The 20,685-nt window shown below is 44.4% G+C and overlaps 1 protein-coding gene across 1 annotated transcript in view; it reads left to right on the forward strand.

Moving 5' to 3' along the window:
- Nucleotides 1-20,685, forward strand: part of lrsam1 (leucine rich repeat and sterile alpha motif containing 1) — a 30,571-nt gene that overhangs the window by 5,911 nt on the left and 3,975 nt on the right. Inside the window, 22 exon segments of the mRNA XM_079657518.1 lie at nucleotides 97-153; nucleotides 615-659; nucleotides 778-855; nucleotides 2,380-2,448; nucleotides 2,546-2,630; nucleotides 2,713-2,834; nucleotides 3,117-3,207; nucleotides 4,727-4,833; nucleotides 5,579-5,608; nucleotides 5,902-5,998; nucleotides 6,001-6,020; nucleotides 7,751-7,890; nucleotides 8,019-8,063; nucleotides 9,055-9,125; nucleotides 9,605-9,704; nucleotides 10,657-10,744; nucleotides 10,853-10,927; nucleotides 11,779-11,859; nucleotides 12,098-12,193; nucleotides 14,484-14,582; nucleotides 18,555-18,686; nucleotides 19,180-19,246. Of these exon segments, the coding sequence (XP_079513644.1) occupies nucleotides 97-153; nucleotides 615-659; nucleotides 778-855; nucleotides 2,380-2,448; nucleotides 2,546-2,630; nucleotides 2,713-2,834; nucleotides 3,117-3,207; nucleotides 4,727-4,833; nucleotides 5,579-5,608; nucleotides 5,902-5,998; nucleotides 6,001-6,020; nucleotides 7,751-7,890; nucleotides 8,019-8,063; nucleotides 9,055-9,125; nucleotides 9,605-9,704; nucleotides 10,657-10,744; nucleotides 10,853-10,927; nucleotides 11,779-11,859; nucleotides 12,098-12,193; nucleotides 14,484-14,582; nucleotides 18,555-18,686; nucleotides 19,180-19,246 (1,795 nt within the window).

A 20,685-nucleotide genomic window follows, 5' to 3' on the forward strand; every position in this document is an offset into this window, starting at 1 on the left:
CAGCAGCTGTTGTAGACTCTGCTGAGGGCACAGCCTGCTGTTTTCGTCCTTGTTAACATAACATGTATTTTCACTGACTGTTCTTCCTGGTTGCAGACGAAGGAGGCGGGGGCTGATGACACCCTGGACGTGTCGGCCTGTGAGCTCTCAGAGGTGAGTGTGTTCACTGATCACGGTTTGTGACGACATCTCTATTCTTACTACAATACATGTCTCTTTGTCAAACCTTTGAAAGCCAGTTCGGTTCCAATATAAATTGTTCAATCAGCCCTTCATTGATTAAGCAAAAGAGGAACACCATACTGTGCAATGTTTGTTGTGTACCAGTACTTATATGTTGGTGCTTGGTTATTCACCTGTTTGATTGTTTATGTGAATGTCCCTTTAGTGCATGTCAGTGAATGTCTATTAATGACACACCTTAAATTGTAGCAGATGTGTTCATGAGTGAAGCTGCTTTATTTACCAATGCTTCAGTTCTGATAGTGATTTGCATTCTCTTGTGTTAATGTTGACTTTTAGGCTTTAACTTTTCTTAAGTGCCATTACTGCAGACAGCTGTTTGTACAACTGAGTGTTAGTCCTGCCGCTCATCACTGCTCTGTCTGTCACAGGTTCCCTCGTCGGCCTTTTCCATTTGCAAGGTGCTACAGAAGAAGGTAAGAACCCAACATGGAGACATATTGTATTTATTTTCCGTTCTACCGATGTGTTACATAGTTCATCCCCATCATGTGAACCAGGACCCTCACCAGTCACACATGTTGCTCTCCTCAGGTCCTGATCCTCCACAACAACGAGCTGAGCTCCCTGCTGCCCAAAGGATGTGACATCAGCACTCTCGCCACTTTAAAGGTGAAGTCAACGGGATGCAAGCATGATGGGAAATATTGCCAGATAAAGGAATACTGTATATACTGTTTGTAAACTTGTTGAGCTGTAATATAACATTAATGCCACTCAAACAAAGCCATGCAGTTAAAGTAGCACATACTGGTCTATTACAGATCATGGTAAATGGACTGTACTTATATAGCGCTTAGGGATGTCCCGATCACCTTTTTTTGCTCCCGATCCGATTCCGATCATTTGATTTTGACAATTTGCCGATACCGATTTTTCCCGATCCGATCTTTATGCAATGCATTAAGAGAAAAAAAGCATTCAAGTTGTCCCTTAAGGTTATTTTTTTATTTAAATTGGATATTCTTTCCAACATGGATATAGCTTCTTTCTTTCACAGCAGCATTGGATCAGTTCAGTTGTGCAGCATTGGATCAAAACAAAATAAAGCTTTCAGTACTCGTTAGCTTACTGCTACAATTAGACACTGCGCCCACTCTGTTGCCAGATTTGAGTGAAATAAGAAACCAGGTCTATGAAGACAAGCCCCAAAGAAGCAACACATACATGATGTTCTGTAATTTGAAACCAAAACTAAGGCCTCAGGATGACTTTAAGACTTGAACATGGTCATTTTTGTTTTGTAACATTGAATGAAAAAAAAAAAAAAGAGTATTTTAAAAAAAAAAAAAAAAAAAAAGAATCCCGATCCCCGATTTTTTTCCTCCCGATTCCGATCTTTTGAAAATCACGTGATCGGCTCCGATCCCCGATCATGTGATCGGATCGGGACATCTCTAATAGCGCTTTATCCAGTCTTTAAGAACCCTCAAAGCGCTTTACATACTACATGTCATTCACCCATTCACCCATTCATACAGAGCAGTGTACCTTACTCTAGGAACTAACATTCAAACACATTCACACACCGTTGGCCATCGGGAGCAACTCGGGGTTCAGTATTTTGCCCAAGGATACATCGACATGTTGACTGCACGGGCTGGGATCGAACCCACAACCTTCTGGACGACCGCACTCCCCCACAGCCACAGTCGCCCCCATAATAGAACTCTGATTAGATTTCATTGGGCCAAAAACTCAAACCCTGTTTCTTTCATTATGGGACAGAAATGCAATCCCCCAGTATAATGTTTACAACTGTTCTCATCACTGTTTCATTCGTTTGATAAATAATATAATGAGGCAGGAAATAGGCAACGATTGATTCCATGTTGTATGTTCAATTACTAAACCATCAAAAACTGCATGATGGGAGATATAAGTACCAGCTGAAAGCATACTTCAGTGTGAGAGGTTTCATAAGCAGTTAGCCGGTGGTGGTGGTGGTTCTCCTTCTATCGCTCATCTCCAACACAAAGCTGTGTGACGCTGAGCTTTCTGTGAAAAAGCCGAGAGTAAAAACACACTCAGCTACTCGTTCTGTTTTAACCTTTGAGCAAGCATCGTCTTAACAGTCTTAACTCTGACCCTGCTTCATCACAACAAAAGCCTGACTGAATCCGTCTTCCTCCAAAGGTTCTGGATCTCCATGACAACAAGCTGACTTCCCTCCCAGAAGACATTGGCAAGCTGGCGTCACTGCAGGTAAAGCATTACTGTAATGTACTCCTGATACAGGGGGGGGGGGGGGGGTGAATGCTTGTCATCATCATCTCTGTGTTTCCATTGTGCTTCCTGTCAGATTCTGAATGTGAAGAAGAACCGTCTGAAGGCCCTGCCGGAGAGCATCGGGGACCTGAGGCTTCTGCAGACACTCAATCTGAAAGGTATGAGTTTCACTGCTGCCTGAATACTCTCAAGAATAAGAGGATGTGTACGATATGTCCCTCTACCTCTGTGTCTGACCAGGTAACTCTCTGAGGGAGCTGCCGTCCACCGTTGGTTCTTTGAGAAGCTTACGCACTCTGGACCTGAGCGACAACAACATCGTGCAGCTGCCCAAAGCTCTCGTCTACATCCGCACTCTAGAGGTGGGTCTCTTGGTATTCCAGCTTACAGGAAGACTTACAGGAATACAACAAATGCTGACAACTAGTGTGTGTGTGTGTGTGTGTGTGTGTGTGTGTGTGTGTGTGTGTGTGTGTGTGTGTGTGTGTGTGTGTGTGTGTGTGTGTGTGTGTGTGTGTGTGTGTGTGTGTGTGTGTGTGTGTGTGTGTGTGTGTGTGTGTGTGTGTGTGTGTGTGTGTGTGTGTGTGTGTGTGTGTGTGTGTGTGTGTGTGTGTGTGTGTGTGTGTGTGTGTGTTCTGTGACAGAGCTTCACACTGGACGCTGCCACCATGACCTACCCTCCTGCCTCTGTGTGTACGGGGGGAACGGAGAGCATCCAGCGCTTCCTGTGCTCTGGTGAGACACACACACACACACACACACACACACACACACACACACACACACACACACACACACATACTGTCATGTTCAAAATTCCTCTTGGGACCAGGCGACAACGTTATAATAAAACTGATTTATTTCAGTTGTGATAAGGAATACAAATGCTCAGCTGAGGTTTCTGGAGATCCGTGTTCCACAGCAGTTTCCACTCCAAGCAGTGAACTGTCTCCCACTTCCTTCCAGAGCCCTGAACCTCGTGCGTGCATACATTTTGATTCCACAGGGTGTTGCCCGTACATTTATGATTGGTCGAGACTAGCTGAAGAGATACCGTGGTTTAGGCTTGGTTCTCTTTGGTAGGGGCACAGACTTAGAAAAAAGTCTCTTAGCAACACGATCCTCCAATCAACCTTCGGCCGACTGGCGAAGTCCCTCCCTGCTCTGTCTCTATTCTCGTCATTTGTTTTCGCTAACGTTTCTACAGATATAGTGGAATCTTGGTTATACTGATTCCTATCTGTGCGTAGGAGCGAAGCTCACCCAGGCAGCCAAGGCCATAGCCTCAATAACTCATTGTTTCTACAGTGCCTGCACCTGGCTTCTGCTACTTTCTATTGTAAGCTAAACATTTCTTGCTATGACTGTTCCCTTCGTTCCTCTCCAACCCATCAAAACTTGGGGTTGGTGATTGTGTCTGTTTATTCCAAAATCATAGCAACATCTCATGAGCACAAATAAGCAAATCATGTAATAATAAGAATCAGTCTTTCTAATGTTATATACAAATAGACTACACACACACACACACACACACACACACACACACACACACACACACACACACACACACACACACACACACACACAGGGTTTAATATGCGTCCGCTCCAACAAGGATTACTTTAACTCGGCTAAATGGTATCAGATAATAATTTTGTTTAAGACAATATCAATGGTTTTCATTTTGTTAACACAGAAGGCTCTCTTCAGTAGTTTGTCTTGCACTCGTCTGGCAGAATACACTTTAATAAATCCAACAGGCCACCAAACGGTTTGCACCTCACTCGTATAAATGCATTCTGAATGCTATTCTCTTCCATAGCCTGTGACACTCTGAGATTAAGAGGAACCTTTAGGAACCCCAGGGGGGAATTCAGGTCTTTAAAGTCTAAAATAGTGTTTGACTCTCCATCCTGTGTCCCTGCTGCTCTGATCCATATCCAGAGCATGCTCAGGGATATCTACTCAGCACAGAGCGGCCACAGAAAGTAGAGCCACTTTTATGTGTCACCCAATGCAATGTCATAGTTCTCATGTATGTATTATATTTAGAGTGACACAAAACTAAAGCAACTCCTAACTGGCTTCAACAAGTATACATATCAGATCAATCATTCCATGAGTTGTGGGTTTGAATGACTCCAGAGCGGCATTAAGTGGGAGTAAGAAGGCTAAATGGTGGTATTTATCCGCTGAGATATTCGACTGCATAAGATACTAATGTTTGATTTCTTCCTTGACATGTTTTCAGAGCTGGGAGAGGAGTACTGCCCCCCCTCCCAGTACCTGCTGCCAGTGCTGGAGAGTGAGTGCGGCACACACTCCGACTGTGTGGACGCTCTGGACGAGGCCTGGAAGGTACAGTAATCACACACTCACACACTCACACACTAACACACTAACACATTAACACACAGTGGTGTAGTGGAGATTTATTTACTGGGTGGACGGAAGACACTATGGACGCGCTCGTGAACTGTCAACAGGGGAAGGGGGGGTACACTGTGTATGGACCTCTGTGTCGCCTGTCAGCGCAACTTACAGGATGCCGTTTAGACAATATAATTATAAAGGGCGGTGCCGGCGACTCTCACTCAAATGTGGGACATAGTCTCAATTTGTGGGACGCGGGACAAATAGCCTAATAAAAATGCTGTGTGTCACCCTACACACACACACACACACACACACACACACACACACACACACACACACACACACACACACACACACACACACACACACACACACACACACACACACACACACACACACACACACACACACACACACACACACACACACTGTCTATTATGTTTTCGTCATTATTACAACAAATACTCACTTGCAACTGATAACACTGGCAATGTGTTTATATTTATTAGACTATTAAAATCACGCTTCAAATAAGTGGGGGGACGGCGTGCCCCCGCGTCCAACGCCCACTACACCACTGCTAACACACACGTGTACAGGAGGAGAGAGGCAGTCTTTTCTTTTAAAGTGCTGTTCACTTGGACCTAGTTATTAGCTGCACGGTATTTACTAGTGTTTGTTGATGATACTTGAAAGTTGATTCAATATTTCATCATTTCTGTTACAGAGCAAATTCAACGACTACGAGAAGAGAAAGGTAGGGACACTCTGTTAGATTCAGCCTGACTCTAGCAGCTCTAGACATGTCTCATCGGTAACAGATAACCATCACTAACTCTGCACTTCCCCTCAGTTCACGGTTTGTTTAGCTTTATTTAGCTAACTGTTTCTGTGTCCAGGTGCTGCTTCTATGATACAGTTAAGTTCACTCTTATATGGGGACGTTTTGGTGGTGATAGCTGCATTGCTGGCTTGTAGCAAAGCTCAGATGTTGACACTGTTCACATACAGAACATAAGACCTCCACTGTGACCGTCCCTGTGTCTGCAGGAAGAGAAGCAGCAGGATAAGCTGGCCTTTGAGTGGCAGCTGGAGGAGAAGAAGAAGGAGCACACCCAGATTGTGCTCATTAACAACACCCGCAAGGAATCCTGATCTCAGTCCGGCAGGTAAACAGCCGGCTCACTCACCAGCGGGACAGAGATCACCGTCCTTTCCCTTATGAAGTCCTTTCCCTTTAAGATTACATTAGATATGCCTTTTTGATCCTGAACTTGGAAATGGTTTTGTCACAGCAACATGTTAGGAAGGCATTGCACATGAGTACGAACAATATTCTACTACTAGGAACATGTATATAAACTAATGCTGTCCAAATTATCGCGTTAACGGCGGTAATTAATTAAATTTAAAATTAAATTAAAATATTTAACTCATTTAACGCATGTGCAGAATGGCCCGCCCCATACATCCCACCAGTGGCAGCGCCAGGGTATGGCTGGGGTAGGCTGCACCCATACCAAGAAATGGCTTAGCCCCACCTTAGCCCCACCATGAAAAATGATGTTAAAGTAAGCAAAATAAAGTCCGCCAACTCGCGCTGAGTAAATTGCACAGACAGCAGTTAGTAAGATTGATTTCAGTAGCCACTTGTCTGGAAATACCGAAGACTAGAAACTGTTTTGAAAACTTTCGTCACGTAGTGATCGTCTTCTCAATAGAACATCTTTGATAATGTTTTCTGGCCAATCAGAATCAAGATAACGCCGTGGTGTTGTTGCAGGAAGTCCCGACGGAGAATACTTTTGCTGTAGTACATCTCTTTATACATGGATACAACATTACGTGTTGATAGAAATCAACACGTAATTAAATAAGACCCCACGGTTTGATGATTGATAGGTGTGTGGGCTGTCTTTCATTTTGACACACAGAACAATGTTATAATAAACATACTGTATGTTAAATGGATATATCCGCCTTCTTTCATTTATCTTTCCATTCCCACAACAATAAAGAAATGGCATATTTTGGACATAGTTCGAATGGTGATTAATCATGATTACAAATTGTAATCATTTGACAGTCCTAATATAAACAAAGGATGCTATATACATTATACACATGCTATAAAATATAAATACAGTGAGGCAGTGCAATTACGATATGTGCACATTGTTAAGGGTTATTGAAAGGGAGTCCGGCAAATAGAAAGAAACGATGAAGCTAAAGAAGTTAGAAACTGTTTCAGCTCCATTGATGTGTGATGTGTTTGTGTGATGTGTTTGTGTGATGTGTTTGTATAATGTGTGTCTGTGTCATGTGTGTGCTTCTCTTGGACTTAAAATCACACTGTACATTTTACATTTATATATTCAGTTTAATATTCCATCCCTCATATACTTATGTATTTATAACAACTTGCTTTATATTTTGTTTTTGTTATTGTTCATTTGTAAATTCAACATGTATGTTTTCTACTTTTTTGTTTATTTCTAGTCTTCTAAATTTGTATTGTACAAAGCCATGTCTTTTTATGCTGCTGCAGCACAAACATTTCCCAGATTGGGATCAATGAAGTACTTCTTATCTTATCTTGTGTGTGTGTGTGTGTGTGTGTGTGTGTGTGTGTGTGTGTGTGTGTGTGTGTGTGTGTGTGTGTGTGTGTGTGTGTGTGTGTGTGTGTGTGTGTGTGTGTGTGTGTGTGTGTGTGTGTGTGTGTGTGTGTGTGTGTGTGTGTGTGTGTGTGTGTGTGTGTGTGTGTGTGTGTGTGTGTGTGTGTGTGTGTGTGTGTGTGTGTGTGTGTGTGTGTGTGTGTGTGTGTGTGTGTGTGTGTGTGTGTGTGTGTGTGTGTGTGTGTGTGTGTGTGTGTGTGTGTGTGTGTGTGAGTGATGCCCAGGAGCAAGAGCGTCTTGAGCTGGGCGTCAGCCAGCAGCAGAGGGCTCAGGAGGCCGAGAGGCTGCTGGTTCTGGAGAGAGTCCGAGAGGCTGAGGACGGCATCAGCAGCCGCATCAGCACCATGCTGATGGACAAGAGCAGGTGGGCACTAACGCCATCAACCATGGAGTGTTCGTGCTGTTGTAAAAAGTCACTTATTGGATTCTCTCTACGCGTCCACAGACGAGTCTCTGCTAACTGCACTGAATTGAGTTTTTCTATCTTTCCAGGCTGAAAAAGAGTGCAGAGTTTCTTCAAGCTATGGAGGAGGACCGGTGAGTGGAGAGACCACTGATGCATTATCTATAACAGCAAGAGATCTGAGGCACTGTCTATCTATAGAGCACTTTGCAAGGAAAACACAGGAGGCCTTAAAAACGCTGACACAGCATGCAGTCGTGGAAAAATGAATGAAAACCATTCATACTTATCATTATTGTAAGGGAGCCTTCTGCAGCAATGGAGAGTCAGGACTCAGAGAGACACGAGGAGAGTTGGAGCTTTGATGTCAAACACTGATGGCCAGAGAAATTCACATCACAAGTCACAGCAGCCAGAGGTTCTGACTGCACGCCATGTCAAATCTGCCCAGCCTCTCTCTCGACCTTTTAACTAGCTTACAGAGAGTTAATCCACATCTTTGGGGGGCTGACGTAAACATTCTGGGAACACTGGAGATAGCCCCAACATCTGGAGACAGTGAATCACCTGTCTGTGGTGCTTAGAAACCAGCGTTCTCACAGTCATAAAACCCTCTGTGACCGATAATATCAACAATAGCTGAACCCTCCCATTCCTTAAGACAGATAACAGACTCAGGGTTGGTCGTAAACGTCAACACACAGAAAAGGTTACATTTCTTAGGAGTAAGGAAGAATTATTCCCTAGTAATTATTATGATGTTATGTGTGTCTGATAATCCCCTTGTTGAGAAACATCTTCCTCTAGCTCTTGACTGTCAGGTCTTTACTTGTAGAAACGTTTTCAAAGATGTCAGGGAACAAAAGTCTCTGTACCCGGTGACGGCCCGAGGGACATCTGTACACCGTGTACCTTTTGACTGATGCATATTTGTGGTTAGTTAAAGTTAGGTATCAGGTAGATTCCCTGATGTGGGTAAACACTTTGTATCTGCACTCCTGCACCACCTCACCAGTTCAACTGCAACCAAAGGGAGCCCGTACAGAGAAAGATCCATTATCCTAAGTGTTAAAAGCCATGGCTGCTATACAAACGGATCGTTGCTAAACAAATGTTCCCCTTCAGGATCCGTTCGGAGCATCTGACGGCCATCACACAGGAAGAAACCAACTCCCTGAGGAAGAGGGAGGTGGCAGGTGAGCAGCCACAAACCATGAACCAACACAGATGTCCTCTAACCTTAACACACGTCTTGTCGTATTCGTGTAAAACATTGATTTTCTGTTGGACATCAACACTTTGGTCCAGAGCACGCTATGTTGACAATTATTTTCTGATTGCAAATAAATATACTTTAACACTTGATGGCCCCAAGATGAAGATTGTTGTGAACCCCCCTATATCTAATGTCACTGCTATCGGGACACAATTCATTCAGGTATATAGTGTCCCGTTTGCATTCATGCTCCCAGAGGTTCAACCCTTTCAGTTTCTCTGTTTCATGTCAAGTCCATTTTGCACACAAGATATCATTAGCAGATTGTCTTTGCAATTTGCTAAGCACATGAATGCTCTCTAAGGGTTATGTTTGGAATGCTATTACATCTGTATTACGGTATGTTGTTCAATTCATTCTGTCACATTTCCTTTGCCTCTCTCCCCTCCCTGTGTTCAGTGGCCATGCAGAAGATGCTGTCCGAAAGCTGTATGATGAGCATCCTCCAGGAGGCCAGTGACTTCCGCAGGAGGAGCCTGGTCAATGAGGCCCACAGAAGGTACACACACACACACACACACACACACACACACACACACACACACACACACACACACACACACACACACACACACACACACACACACACACACACACACACACACACACACACACACACCTTCAAGGTATTCAGAGAATACCCTGGAACACTCAGATAAAACAAACAAAATATCGATTTAATTCTATAAATAAAATGTAATGTATATAAAATGAATAAATGAGAATAGTATCCGTGTTGTTGATCTGTAATATTGCAGTTGATTTGTTTGTCCTTCTCGGACCATGCACTACGCATTTCAGTGGTTTTGTGTTAGAAAAGAAAGCAACCAATCAGATCTTGTTCTGGGTCTCTGGGTAGAATATCCTTCACCCAGGGTATTCTACATCCTTGATGGAATGCCCTGGCCGTTGCACTGAATGAGAGCGTACGTTTGGACTGAAAGTTTGATCAACCAATCACATATTGATTTGTAGCCAATGGGCGTGTTCTTTCAGAGTCTCCCTCGGTTCCAGGGTACTCTAGAAGGCCCGCTAGTTAACTGGCTCGAGACAGAGGATCTAGAATGCGACGAAAGCAATTCATGCCGTTTTATTGTTTTTAACGTTGAAATGGCAACAGGTGAAGATGAAGTTGTTGCGGAATTGCTGTGAGTACCATTTTCAAGACGAGAATTCAGTGAAAAGACGGACATTATAACGCCGGGGGGGCGGGGGGGCGCGGCGGTGGGTGTGTGTGTCTACAGAAGGTCCAGTTGTGATGGACACGGTTCGCCACTGACACACACACACACACACACACACCCACACACACACACACACACACACACACACACCCACACACACACACACACACACACACACACACACACACACACGTTAACTTTGCAAATGTGTGTGGACACTACAAATCACAGCTGAGAAACACCTTGTGTCCCATGCTTTTACCACAGCATGGAGAGCTTGGAAAGGAAGTTCGATAAGGTGCTTTCCCTCCAAGTTTTGGACAAATCTAAAGCCATCGCTCACATCCTACAGGAGGTATGTGTGTCTTCTGAGTTTGCCTCTCATGTAACAGTGTGAACCTAAACCAGACCTTTTGAACAACCATGTGACCTGTCATGTCCTCTGGTTGGTCTCTGGTTGCAGGAGGAGATGCAGAAAGCAGCGTTCCAGGCCCTGCAGCTGCAGAAAGATGCCGTTCACGGTTACATCCGCAACCAGGTCTGTGTGGAGGGGCAGAGAGAAGGGGGGGGGGGGGGGGGGGGTCAAACCTGTCTCTGGTCTCCGAGTACTTTATAACACGGACAGAAAGCAGCTCACCTTCACATGAAAGGTGGCCAGAGACAAGTTCAACAACTTCAACAAGCCTTCATAATTCTCAAGACATCCAGTTTTTTAAATATCATTTTATATTAACCTTTTTGACGTTTTACCATAATTAAAGCCACTTAAGAAAGGAAGACTGTAGTTCAATAAAGAACTACCTCATGTGATATTATGCATGAGTTTTGATTATCTATAGGTTCTGTATCTAAGCCATCTGCTCCGAAGAAATAGGGTGCAGAATTTGAACTTTTGGGTCCATACAATACAAACTCTGATAGCTGGTCCACATCATTTACATCATTTACTTATATATGCAATATTTACATTAATTATGTGACCGCCTATGTTTCCTGTAGTTATTGAACTGCACTGTTAATGTACAGTTTTATTATTATGCTGCTTTTTGTATTTTTGTACACAAACAGCTTCCTTCGGGATAAATAATATCTTATCTTAAAAGACTGCTATAATCTGTACATCTAATGTCAGCCTGTAGTGACCTCTAACAGTCTCAGTTAGCTGTGGCACAGTTTATTTATATATGTCATTTACTTTTCCTTTCTCTCGTGTCATCCGCTGCCCGTCCATAGCTAACCCCTCTTTACTCCTACTGGCTTCATTTATTTGACTTTTTGGTTAAACCCCGTGTAATTTGACCTGCAGATAGACGCTCATTTCATGCAGGTTTCCATGCTGACTTTGCGTTCTCCCTGCTGGCTTCATGTCTGCTTCTCCACTGTCCCCAGATCAAGCTCATAGAGACTGAGTTAAGGCAGCTGACTAGGTTGGAGATTAAAAGGCGCACTCTGGATGCTGAGAACCTGCAGGTGGGTGTCACGCCTTCTCTCACTGCCGTCACACATCTACCTGATTTCTCCCTTTTTGATCACCATATTATTTATTCATGTCATTGCTCCATCATGTATCATCATTGTTATACAAGAGCCATGCTCATGCTTTATTTCCAGCTCAACACATTCATATTCAAGCACTTTGAGCACCAGGAGAAGCGCTATATGATTAACATATATTGTTATTATTGTTGTTGTTGTTCTGTGTGTGCAGGAGGTTCTGGTGGAGCAGAGGACCGCTCTCAGTGATCTGCTGCAGCAGCTTCTGAAGCAGAAGGAGCAGAGAGAGCAGGAGCTGCGGCAGGTTCTGGTGAGGACTCCTCTTAGCTCTCATGCTATCTGATAATGAAGGCTTACGTTCCTTCTGTTCAAACAACAGGCCGAACAACGACCGAAAAATCTCACTGGTCCCCGGCTTGAGCTTGAATCTCAGGATCCATGTATCTGTGATCCTCTCCAGAATGGAAGTAGTCATCACATACAGAGCATCAACTAGTTCCTGAACAGTGTCCTTCACATGCTGATATCCAAGAGAGGGAGTTAATTTCAAACTGTTGGCTTTTTTCGGAAAAATCTCAAAATTCTGATTTTTTTTCTCAATATCTCAAAATTCTGTATTTTTCTCAAAATTCAGTTTTTTTCTCCAAATCTCCAAAAATTCCGTCTTTCAGAAAAATACAGATTTTTTCTCCAAATCTCAAAATTCTTACTTTCTCTCAAAATTCTTACTTTTTCTCGAAATCTAAAAATTCTGACTTTCTCTCAAAATTCTGATTTTCTCTCAAAATCTCAAAATTCTGATTTTCTCTCAAAATCCTGATTTTTTTCTAAAAATCTCAAAATTATGTTTTTTTTCTCAAAATCCTGGCTTTTTCTCAAAATCTCAAAATTCGGACTTTTTCTGAAAATCTCAAACAGTGTCCTTCACATGCTGATATCCAAGAGAGGGAGTTCCACAGTCCCAAGATGGAGGAATAGAAAGCAGTATTCAATGTTTTCTTCAGATTAGCTCCACGTCAGAAATGATCATGCTTGTCATATGTCTCTCTCCATAGAGGCTGAATCATCATGTTAATCACATAGCTATCATATGCCTCAAACAGTCCTGATGCTCTTCTAGGTAATCACACATGCTGTCATGTTCACAGCTACAGTTGGGATACCTTTATTATCATGTGACTCTCATGTTGGAAGACATTCAGTATTTCCCCAACATATATATAATAGACATCAAGTATGGACTCTAAGTAATAGACACATTCACATTCTAATTGTAATAGTTGATTCATAAATAACAATCAAAAGGAGCCTTCTTGGCTAATGAGGTTGTTGCTATTAAACGTACACACAAGCAGCTAGCATCATAATACATGTTAAAATAACTGACGCTCTCTTTTGCGTGTCGTTTGACAGCTGGATATTTCTTCGGAGACAAGTCAATGCTCACTCCATTCCTTTATAGAAGTTAACCTTTTACTGTTCTGTCGCAGACGACAAGTATTAATTCATTAGTCTACGTTTTTCTTTTCAAAAAACAGGGAATGATACTGAATTGTGCAAAGTAGCAGGAGTCGTAGCTAGGGAGGGGTATCGTTAAGGTTTTAACGGTACTACTACTTTGATCCATACCGCTTATCGGTCCGGTCTTTTAACGGTTCTCTTATCGGTTCTTTTGGATAAAAAAATAAGGTAAACAAATTGTGAACAAAACTAACATTCTTTTTATTTAAATTAAATAAATAATATTTCACATCAAAAGAAACAACAATGGGTTATTAAATGGTATTAAATAATCTGATGACAAAACTTTAAACAGAATATCTGAAACTTTAACAAACTAAATAACTCAGTTACCTCTAATCATTAACCCATGTTTGTATAATGTAGTTAACTCCGTGTGTTGCTGCTAGCATAAATAACACCTGACGTGGAAACGTTACTCGTGGATGGGGCTACAGAGCTGCTAGAAAGACAGTCGAACCCGGTGCATTTCTCCGTCTGCATGTGGAGCACTTTTGCTAAATGTTTAGACAAATTGCTCGTGTTACCGCCCTTACATGCTAAACTCTTAGTTCACTTTTGGTAACGAGCATCGAGACGGGTAAAGTTTAACCACACCTCGGAGCACTTTCTCTCCGCCATCTCCTCCGTGTGTGTGTGTGTCTGTGTGTTGCATGCATGTAGCAGCCAGGTGTGTGTGTTGCATGCATGTAGCAGCCGGGTGTGTGTGTTGCATGCATGTAGCAGCTGCGTGTGTTTAAACTGCCCCGCCCCCTCGCACACAGACGGGGGAGAGAGATAAAACTCAAACTAAACTGCAATATAATGTTTGTGTAGCAATAATACATATGACACATATATTTTAGATGTCTCCAGTACCGATACAAAGACCAATAACGTCGGAGCTTAACGGTACCACGGTCTTTAATAATTCAGCCCCGGGGCCCGTTTAATACCAGGGCTCGGTACCCATCCCTAGTCGTAGTCGCTGTCTTTTGTTATTATATCACGGGTATGAACATATTATCAGATGGTTTGATTTGGTCCTCTTTAATTCTGGGGTCAACGGGTTAATAAATAAGATCACTTTGTGTTTCCAGGTGGAGATGGAGCGTAAATCAGCGTCCAACCAGCAGAACTACTGGATGATCCAGTACCAGAGGCTGCTGGACGCTAAGCCGCTGTCACTACGCATGCAGGTACTGTGCAGAACACACACTCACGGAACACACACTCACGGAACACACACTCACAGAACACACACTCACAGAACACACACTCACAGAACACACGCTCTCGGAACACACGCTCACGGAACACACGCTCACGGAACACACGCTCACGGAACACACGCTCTCGGAACACACGCTCACGGAACACACGCTCTCGGAACACACGCTCACGGAACACACGCTCACGGAACACACGCTCACGGAACACACACTCTCAGAACACACACTCACAGAACACACACTCACAGAACACACACTCACAGAACACACACTCACAGAACACACGCTCACGGAACACACACTCTCAGAACACACACTCACGGAACACACACTCACAGAACACACACTCACAGAACACACACTCACAGAACACACACTCACAGAACACACACTCACAGAACACACACTCACAGAACACACACTCACAGAACACACACTCACAGAACACACACTCACTTAATACACACTCACAGAACACACACACTCACAGAGCACACACTCACAGAACACACACTCACTTAATACACACTCACAGAACACACGCTCAAAGAACACACACACACAGAACACAGAACACACACTCACAGAACACACACTCACAGAACACACACTCACAGAACACACACTCACAGAACACACACTCACAGAACACAGAACACACACTCACAGAACACACACTCACAGAACACACACTCACAGAACACACACTCACAGAACACACACTCACAGAACACAGAACACACACTCACAGAACACAGAACACACATTCACAGAACACACACTCACAGAACACACACTCACAGAACACACACTCACAGAACACACACTCACAGAACACACACTCACAGAACACACACTCACAGAACACACACTCACAGAACACAGAACACACACTCACAGAACACACACTCACAGAACACAGAACACACACTCACAGAACACACGCTCACGGAACACACGCTCACGGAACACACGCTCACGGAACACACGCTCACGGAACACACGCTCACGGAACACACACTCACGGAACACACACTCACAGAACACACACTCACAGAACACACACTCACTTAATACACACTCACAGAACACACGCTCAAAGAACACACACACACAGAACACAGAACACACACTCACAGAACACACACTCAAAGAACACACACTCACAGAACACACACTCACAGAACACACACTCACAGAACACAGAACACACACTCACATAACACAGAACACACATTCACAGAACACACACTCACATAACACAGAACACACACTCACAGAACACACACTCACAGAACACACACTCACAGAACACAGAACACACACTCACAGAACACACACTCACGGAACACACACTCACAGAACACACACTCACAGAACACAGAACACACACTCACGGAACACACGCTCACGGAACACACGCTCACGGAACACACGCTCACGGAACACACGCTCACGGAACACACGCTCACGGAACACACGCTCACGGAACACACGCTCACGGAACACACGCTCACGGAACACACGCTCACGGAACACACGCTCACGGAACACACGCTCACGGAACACACGCTCACGGAACACACGCTCACGGAACACACGCTCACGGAACACACACTCACGGAACACACACTCACAGAACACACACTCACAGAACACACACTCACTTAATACACACTCACAGAACACACGCTCAAAGAACACACACTCACAGAACACAGAACACACACTCACAGAACACACACTCACAGAACACACACTCACAGAACACACACTCACAGAACACAGAACACACACTCACATAACACAGAACACACACTCACAGAACACACACTCACAGAACACACACTCACAGAACACACACTCACAGAACACAGAACACACACTCACATAACACAGAACACACATTCACAGAACACACACTCACAGAACACACATTCACAGAACACACACTCACAGAACACAGAACACACACTCACATAACACAGAACACACACTCACAGAACACAGAACACACACTCACAGAACACAGAACACACACTCACAGAACACACACTCACAGAACACACACTCACAGAACACAGAACACACACTCACAGAACACACACTCACGGAACACACACTCACAGAACACAGAACACACACTCACAGAACACACACTCACGGAACACACACTCACGGAACACACACTCACGGAACACACACTCACGGAACACACACTCACGGAACACACACTCACAGAACACAGAACACACACTCACAGAACACACACTCACGGAACACACACTCACGGAACACACACTCACAGAACACACACTCACAGAACACACACTCACGGAACACAGAACACACACTCACGGAACACACACTCACGGAACACACACTCACGGAACACACACTCACAGAACACACACTCACAGAACACAGAACACACACTCACAGAACACACACTCACGGAACACACACTCACGGAACACACACTCACGGAACACACACTCACAGAACACACACTCACAGAACACAGAACACACACTCACAGAACACACGCTCACGGAACACACGCTCACGGAACACACGCTCACGGAACACACGCTCACGGAACACACGCTCACGGAACACACGCTCACGGAACACACGCTCACGGAACACACGCTCACGGAACACACGCTCACGGAACACACGCTCACGGAACACACACTCACATAACACAGAACACACACTCACAGAACACACACTCACAGAACACACACTCACAGAACACACACTCACAGAACACAGAACACACACTCACAGAACACACACTCACAGAACACACACTCACAGAACACAGAACACACACTCACGGAACACACACTCACGGAACACACACTCACGGAACACACACTCACGGAACACACACTCACAGAACACAGAACACACACTCACGGAACACACACTCACGGAACACACACTCACGGAACACACACTCACGGAACACACACTCACATAACACAGAACACACACTCACAGAACACACACTCACAGAACACACACTCACAGAACACACACTCACAGAACACAGAACACACACTCACAGAACACACACTCACAGAACACACACTCACAGAACACAGAACACACACTCACGGAACACACACTCACGGAACACACACTCACGGAACACACACTCACGGAACACACACTCACAGAACACAGAACACACACTCACGGAACACACACTCACGGAACACACACTCACGGAACACACACTCACGGAACACACACTCACAGAACACACACTCACAGAACACAGAACACACACTCACGGAACACACGCTCACGGAACACACGCTCACGGAACACACGCTCACGGAACACACGCTCACGGAACACACGCTCACGGAACACACGCTCACAGAACACACGCTCACAGAACACACGCTCACAGAACACACGCTCACAGAACACACGCTCACAGAACACAGAACACACGCTCACGGAACACACGCTCACGGAACACACGCTCACGGAACACACGCTCACGGAACACACGCTCACGGAACACACGCTCACAGAACACACACTCACAGAACACAGAACACACGCTCACGGAACACACGCTCACGGAACACACGCTCACGGAACACACGCTCACGGAACACACGCTCACGGAACACACACTCACGGAACACACACTCACGGAACACACACTCACGGAACACACACTCTCAGAACACAGAACACACGCTCACGGAACACACGCTCACGGAACACACGCTCACGGAACACACGCTCACGGAACACACGCTCACGGAACACACGCTCACGGAACACACGCTCACAGAACACACACGCTCACAGAACACACACACTCTCAGAACACACACACTCTCAGAACACACACTCACAGAACCCTCTGGCACCACACGGGGCTGTTGTTAAAGCGTGATGTCATTGCAGGAAGCGGGCGTGGAGAAAGAGTTGGTCAACCTGCTGTGCAAACTGTCCGCTCAGCACTACCTGCCCATCATGGCTCACCATCGAGTGACGACTGAGCGCCTGAGGCACATGACCGCCTCTGACCTCAAGAAGGTGGGCCTGCCGAAAGAACACTTAGCCTTTGCAGACCATTTACATGCACACAAACCCTTTTATAAGACACTACAGGAGAGGGACAACTAAGAAAAAGCAGGACAGGGCTTTGAATCGTACCAATCGATTAAATGACTACACACTGTATATACTAGGAAAAGGGTTAGTAGTGGAAAAACCCACAGAGAATAATCTGCTGTTCCCTTCAGCGTTATTCAGATGTTCAGATCAGGGTTTTCTGTTTTGGTTCACTTGAGTGAAAGCTCTTAAAACCGACTGTCCACTGCCTGCCCTCTGGACCTGAACTTTAATGAATGATAATGTTGCTCAGTAACTGCTGGTTGTGTAAATAGGTAACCTAGCCCTTATCCATCCATTAGCCGTATCAGTTTAAAAGGTGAATTATGTCGGTGTGTGCTGCCCGAAGATGAAGGCAGGTGGAGGATATCCTGTCGTGCAGGATAATCAGCATCACTCATTTCTCTGTTTCCAGCTTGGTATTGGTGAGCTAGGAATCCAGAAGGCTCTTCTGAACTGGGCCCGGGAACGCCACCCTGAAGGTAAACATCCTGTGTTTCTATACATTATACAAAGAAGTGTGTGAATGTGTGAGTTTTCAAAGCAAAAGAAAAACATCGGTGCCCACACTGGTTACTGAACAATCCCAACGAAACGCAATATGTGAAGTCTCAATCATAATCAAATACAGCAGTCCAAACACACACTGCATTATCAGAGAGTAATCAGCGTGGATATGAGTGTAGGCTGTAAAAAGGTGTTTGTACTGAACAACATCCATCTCTCTGGAGCTCATCATGCTCAGTTGTTTGTTTGTTTGTAGCCTTTATTTAACCAGGTGAAGCCCCTTGAGATCAAAAGATCTATTTTTCAAGGGCGACCTGCAGGACATTAGTTACACATGTCACATAAAAACAACAGAACAACAATAAGGATGACATACAACATAATGTACAGGGTACAGGGTACAGTTTACAAACTCTATTTACAGTGACAGGTACCATGAGTATCAAACAGCATGTCACCCAGCCCAGTTTTCAAATGATGCAGGGGAACCAAAGTGCTCAGTTTGAAACATGTTTGCAGACTGTTCCAAGTTAGTGGAGCTGCACAACTAAAAGCTTTCTTCCCAAAGACAGTCCTAGCACTTGGCACATTTCATAAAAAAAACATCATGAGATCTCAGTAAGTACTTTCAATTCGTCGAGAGATCAGAGAGCAGATATAAAAAGGTAGTCTACCCAACATGGCTTTGTAAATGAACATGTACCAATGACTGAGCCTCCGTACAGTGAGTGAAGGCAGACCTGCCACAGTGATGAGTAAGTGCTTTACAGTTAGTAACAAATCTCAGAGCACTGTGATAGGCGGCATCTAACTTGTGTTGAGAAATGTGTACATTTGATTATATCAATCAATCAATCAATGTTTATTTATATATCCCGATATCACACATGTTACATTTGTCTCAGTGGACTTCACAGTTTGTACAGAATATCAGTATGACAATATTATTGATGTTGTGGGGGAAACTTCTGAAGCAATGGAGAGTCAGGACTCAGAGAGACACGAGGAGAGCTGGAGCTTTGATGGAAAACACTGGTGGTTTATTTGGAGCTTCGGGCGGAGAATTAGCAAAACAGGTGGTGTGTCACGAGTTCACACAGCGGTTGCCAAACCAATTCTGAAGAACTCTTTCTGCAGCTCGAGGTTTTAACTAGTTCAGAGTGTAATAATCAACATTCTTCATCAGCGAGACTAAAGCAATATGGACCCTGAATCTAACTCTCGTCCATAGGAAAGAATGTACGTCAGGGAACCTACGTCCCTGAACAGTAAACTACCTCATGTCAGCTTGTGCTCGGTCATAGACTGGCATCGACAATGCACCCTAGCTGCTCCTCCTTAAGAGAGATAGCAGCAAGACCCAAGGCCGTAGACCTATGGCATGAGAAAGGAGACAGTGAAGAGAGAAAACGAT

The sequence above is a fragment of the Notothenia rossii genome, assembly GCF_949606895.1.
Source record: "Notothenia rossii genome assembly, chromosome: 11".
NCBI lineage: Eukaryota > Metazoa > Chordata > Actinopteri > Perciformes > Nototheniidae > Notothenia > Notothenia rossii.